At 32.7% G+C, this 5,645-nt stretch overlaps 1 protein-coding gene across 1 annotated transcript; it reads right to left on the bottom strand.

Moving 5' to 3' along the window:
- Window positions 1-209: 209 nt before the first annotated feature.
- On the bottom strand, window positions 210-5,189 carry LOC124942727. Its single transcript, XM_047483280.1, has 11 exons — window positions 4,923-5,189; window positions 4,201-4,380; window positions 4,017-4,127; window positions 3,605-3,940; window positions 2,857-3,033; window positions 2,369-2,776; window positions 2,069-2,266; window positions 1,695-1,948; window positions 1,421-1,625; window positions 999-1,319; window positions 210-766 (listed from the first exon to the last, which is right to left on the bottom strand). Exons 1-11 carry the CDS (start codon window positions 5,109-5,111, stop codon window positions 473-475), a joined length of 2,673 nt encoding a protein of 890 aa, XP_047339236.1. The 5' UTR covers window positions 5,112-5,189; the 3' UTR covers window positions 210-472.
- Window positions 5,190-5,645: the final 456 nt, after the last annotated feature.

Genomic DNA, 5,645 nt, shown 5'->3' on the forward strand with positions numbered 1-5,645 from the left:
TAATAAACTAATAAACAAACTAACATATTTTTTTAACAAATATTTATTTTATTGTTAAACAATGAACTTGTTTTGGTATCCTAAATCCTAATCAAGCTATCTCTAAAGTAACTTAATCCAAATTTAACCTAACCCATATGGAGATATAAGTTCTCAACTTTAATTGAAGTGAGGAATCATTTTATAATGTTTTCTAGCATCCTCTATGAAAAAAATAATAATAATTTTGTTAAAGGTAGAATATGTTTTGAATGATACCAAAGCTATCCATATCACATCCATCCACATTACAATATTTTCCATGTCCTTTGCGATTTCTGATGACAAAATGATCAGAGATCTGTTGTGCCTATAATCTACCTATCCTTTATATTTGAAGAAAATAGAAGACATTTTTTTTTTTGTATGTATAAATACATATCTCCATATAAAAGTATTGCTAGAATTTGGAACTTGTGAGATTTAAGTTATTTTACTTAGGTGGGGTGCTCCAAATTCGTTTTTGCTCCTCAAAACTTCCAACAACAGCCGACTGTTTATTGTTGTTGAGCCAATCCGCAAAATGATCATAATATGCAATTGTGTTCATGTTTTTCAGCACTGTAATCAACTTTCCCTTCTTTTCATCAATATTTATTTGTCCATCTTCAGATTCTATTCCCTTCGCAACTACTACCAATGGCATCTCCTTAAATGTTTTGTTTAAGTTAGATTTGTCCCCTCCAGACAACACTACTGCACCTAGTATCTCACCTAAGAACATGCCCTACAAAAGATTCCCGAAAAAAAACAAAGGACCAAAGTCAATACAATTTTTCTTTTTCTTTTTAAATGGTTGTTGGGATGACTCAAACTCATGATCTTCATAACATGTGTTTATATGCTCAATTACTAAAAAAATGATTTTCAAATAACCTTGTTTTTTATAAGTTATAAAATGGGGACTATTTAAGTAAAATTATATTATGGATATAAAGATATATGAATAACGTACGTACCACATGTTGGTATCTAGGATTCTTTTGTTGCAGCCTGTTTAGTCGCGACAGTAAATTCCAAGAGAAAATAGATTCATGTGTAGTCTTTCTGATTTGAAGACTTTTTATAATCTTGGGGAATTCACTGACTTTACGCTGGATACTGAGTGGGATAAGCTTGATCTTAAGTCCCGATTCAAAAACTGTCTTTGCAGCTAATGGATCTAGAAACATGTTGAATTCTGCAAATTTATTTGATGGAACACTGAAGATATTTCCTCTTTCTATGTTATTTGTCTTGTTCTTTTTCATGATGATGTGTCCCCCATTTATAAGCACCTCCTGCATCAATCATCAAGATCCAAAACCATCCGGACATATTAAAAGACTTGGTATAATATTAGACATGGTTTAAAAATTGTGACAATTCAATAAATTCATACCTGAATTATAGTGCTTGCATTTTTGTCATTAAGGATTATCTTTGCTAAACTAGTCAATGGACCATTGGTTAGTATGGTAACTTTAGATCCTATATCAAGCGATTTCGACACTGAATTCCACACTTCCATTGCTAGTGGCTGCCTAAGTTCTGGATTATCAGTATCCCTAGGAGCTCCAAATTTAATTGAATTCTCAGCAGTGTACCTGAAATCAACAGATAAATGTCTCTGGTTTTCAACTCTTCGTTTTCTAAGTGAGATGAATAAAAATTACCTTCGAGGACTTCGGGGCATATCTTGTGCTAACCCATATAAGGTGTCTGAGTCAAGAAATCCACCACTACCATGAGGGATAGCCTGAGAGTACTTGCAATCTCCAACTGCTGAGAAAAGAGGGTCAGACTGGTTCATCCCAAATACATCTCCTAGACCAACAGGAATGTCGTCTCGACCCATCATGTGCAGTAAATTATAGATCACATCTATCGTTGCTGCATTTGCCCATCCAGTAGGAGACACGAGTATAGCCTGGATACAGAAGAAATTGATAATGGGATAAGGGATTATTTGAATTAAATCCAAAGAATCCTTCATCAAACAATGTCTGTTTCTAATAGATAAACAAACTCTAATCAAAATTCAAATTACCTTGAGGTTGATAACTTCTATGGGTTGCTTAAGGAGATAAAACAGAGCAAGGAAATCTCCAGCACTCATATCCATGTCAAAGATCACACTTTTTCCAAGTTTCTTCCCTTCAAAATTAGGTCTATACAGAGTTTCCTTATAGTAAGGGAATTGTGTTGTGAAGTTGAATCTTCCCGAGTTTTCAGGTCGATTAAGAACCTGCCCAAAATTAAAACCATATTTTCCCTCCATTATAATCAATTCATCGTAGTAATTTAACCATTTCTTTTATAGGTTCTTGAATTAATTTAAAAAACTTACTTCCAAGAAGCTAATGAAGAATTCTCTGTTTAAAGGACTACGGGCATCCTGATTAGATTTTGCTTTTGTAGCAACAAGAACAGGTACTGCTTCAGGTCCACTTGTTTCCATAGTATATCCATCCTTACATTTACCTTTTCCATCCTCGACAATGCAAAAAGGATCTCGATGTCCTGTCTGGACATGACCACTGTGAACTCCACCTCTTGTCAAGTTAAATTTAAGACTCTTAGGGCCATCAAAGAGAGGATTTGAGCCGTCAGATATTCCATAAGGTTTGTTTGATGTAACTATTGTTATATTAATGAACTCCATTTCAGCAAAATCATTCTCCCCCCTTGGGTGATTAGAGTTATGCATGATAGATGTAGCTACACCAGACATGAAAGAGTCCCACATAAAATAGCTCTGCATTCAATCAAGTGATATGTTGGGATCATAACTAGTTTTGTTTATAGAGAAGTGTAATTAATGAACAGGCAACATACAGTGTAGAATTGGTCATCAAACCAAGTGTCGCGGACTATTTTCAAGGATTTGAAGCAGTATTGTGCCTCGTATGTCAACTGATTCTTCTCAAATGCCTCGAAGAACTCCTCGTTTATAGGAATTGTGTTTGTTGCATCAAGGGGAACCAATGTAACAGGAATACCAGAATGAATTATCTGAAATAATATTATAATGGAAAAAAATAAGTTGAAACATTGAATTTGTTAATAAACATTCTTAGACTGCAATAAGCCTATGAGAAATTAATTTTGTGTATGCCCATTTATAAAAAAAAATTATGGATCTGAATTTGAATCTAAATTAGAAGCCGACAATAAATTTATGAATTTCTGTCAAACAATGTTCTATTTTCATGTAGGGTCTTGATCCACATTCAAATGAGATATTAAACAAAAAAAAAATGTTTAGAAATAAATTTATTCACAGTTTTTTCTATAGTTTCGTATCCAAATAGTTTATCTCAGTCACATTCACGATCTCAATGAAAATTCCTCAAGTTCATATTAAAAGTGATAATTTTTCGTTTGATATTGCATAAAAAATTCATGGATTTGATATACAAATTATTTTCTTCTTGATGATCATAATTGTAGTGTAATATTTTCTTTTATTTGGTCAGTAAGATTATTTTTAGATTATTTTGATTTAACAAACATAATATAAATGTAGATTTTGAGATTTATGATAAACATAAAAAAAAATTGGTAACAAAACAGCCAATAATACCTGGTATGCAGAAAAAGGATCTCCAAATATGTTGAACTCTGCATACGGATTACTAATATAATCAGTGAACAGATTACCATGATCACCACATTGTCGAGGCTGGCAAGAAGAGTTTGCATTTTTTGGACAACAACCGGTTGGATTCTCAGACCTCACACCACCACCCATGATATAAATGTGTTCAATGTTTTTCTTAAGACGCGGATTACTCATAAGAAAAATCGCAAAATTCGTGGGCCCTCCGGTAATGAAAACCGTAGTTGGACCAGCAGATATTGTGTCAATCATAACTTGTTGAGTAGTAGGTTGTTTAAGCGGAGAATATTTCCTACTCCCCTAATAATATGACCAGATAACAAAACATACATTATTATATGAAGTCTCTTTTGAACTATCTTAATTTTGATCTTACCTGTGGAAGAAAGCTTTTCCTGAAACCATAATTGGAGTTTACATCTAATCTCCCTCCCTGTCCTACAGGAATTTCTTGTCTATATCTACAATAACCAACTGTGCTGATTCCCTGATGAAATGAAACATCAAAATCATAATTTTTTTACTAGATTTACAAAAACAAATAAAAGTAGTTGTTGTACTTGTTCAATTATTGGAAGATATCCTCCAACATTTCTTTGTATGACTCCATTTTCAAGTATTCCTCCTTCACCTCCAACACCAACAGCAATATCATCACGACCCATCATATACAGAGCATCATAAATTTGGTTTACAGCATGTCCAGCATCAGTCCATGAATTTGCACTAATGGTTATAGCCTGCAAAGGACAACGGTTACTTGCACCCAAGACTAAAACAAATAATTGTCGAATTCGATAGTTGATTTTCACTAGAAGTCATATAGCCTTTCTTTAATTCAGGTTAATTTGAAAGACAATTTTTCAAGATAAATTGGTTAATTTGGAATTCAGAGTTTAATGTGTATAATCTCAAACTTCAATCAGATAGCCTAATCAACAAAACTGAATCGTTACAATGATTTTTTTTTAATAAGATATCAATTTTCAGTTCACGACAAATAAGATCAATGAGAAAAAGTAAAAAAAATATCAAATAACTCAGTGTGGGCCTATCTACCAGAATCAAACTTTTAACACCTAACTTGATTATTCAAACCAAACTTTTGTATCCATTTGAAAAAGTTGAGCAGTTTCAAAAACAATTATTCATAAAAAAAATGAATAATTCTGAACATTACATGTGAACTAGTACAATCAGAAAACCCTCAATCATACACAAAACTTAAATTATCTGTATTGATGAATGATGAATGATGATTGAATTAACAAAGGAAGCAAACCTGCAAATCGAATTCCGATCGATTAAGCTTCAACAAGTATAACATAGCAAACAAATCATCAGTGTCAACATCCGTATCCAACAGAATCCGGTGAGGTCTGCCGTCAGCAAAACTAGAAACATATAAAACAGTTCCAGTGACAACTAATATGAACAAGAAGAAGAAGGATCTACGAATTATCGCGTCCATCGCTCTACTGAAACACTTAATTCGAATTCCTTCTCCTTAGAACTTGCAGAAAATCTAGTTTTATCGATTCAAACAGTTACATCTACCGCATTCCTGTAAGTAAAAGAAAAACAACCGATTAAAACTTGATTCATATCATATATATAGTTTATCCAAGTTCAATTGTAAAGCATATAGATAATTTCAAACAAAATACAGACAGAGAGAGCTCACATATCAATATCTCGGAAATGAGAGAATCATTATAGAGCAGAGGATTAACGAGAAAAGTACATAGAGAAAGAGAGGTGGGAAATGGAAGTTGATGAGCCGCATATGGGGAATTATTACAATTTTGACCAATTTATACACTTTCATTAATAATTCAATGTATTCTTAATATTAATACAATCTAATGTATTTTAAATATATTTTATTTAATGAGATCCTTGGTTACATATTCCATCTGTTCATGTTCTTAGTGTGACAAATCAGTAATATATATATAATTGTGTTTCCCTATGAGGGAACATGAGGGATCTCACATTTATAATA

This window comes from Impatiens glandulifera, chromosome 6 (assembly GCF_907164915.1).
Source record: "Impatiens glandulifera chromosome 6, dImpGla2.1, whole genome shotgun sequence".
NCBI lineage: Eukaryota > Viridiplantae > Streptophyta > Magnoliopsida > Ericales > Balsaminaceae > Impatiens > Impatiens glandulifera.

What these genes read in the sequence shown, in the direction of transcription:
- LOC124942727 (XM_047483280.1), bottom strand. Translation starts at nt 5,111, where the DNA reads ATGGACGCGATAATTCGTAGATCCTTCTTCTTCTTGTTCATATTAGTT. An exon ending in ATCTTCCAATAATTGAACAA is followed by an intron (nt 4,128 to 4,200) that starts GTACAACAACTA and finishes TCATTTCATCAG; the next exon opens with GGAATCAGCACAGTTGGTTA. An exon ending in TCTTCATTAGCTTCTTGGAA is followed by an intron (nt 2,267 to 2,368) that starts GTAAGTTTTTTA and finishes AATTTTGGGCAG; the next exon opens with GTTCTTAATCGACCTGAAAA.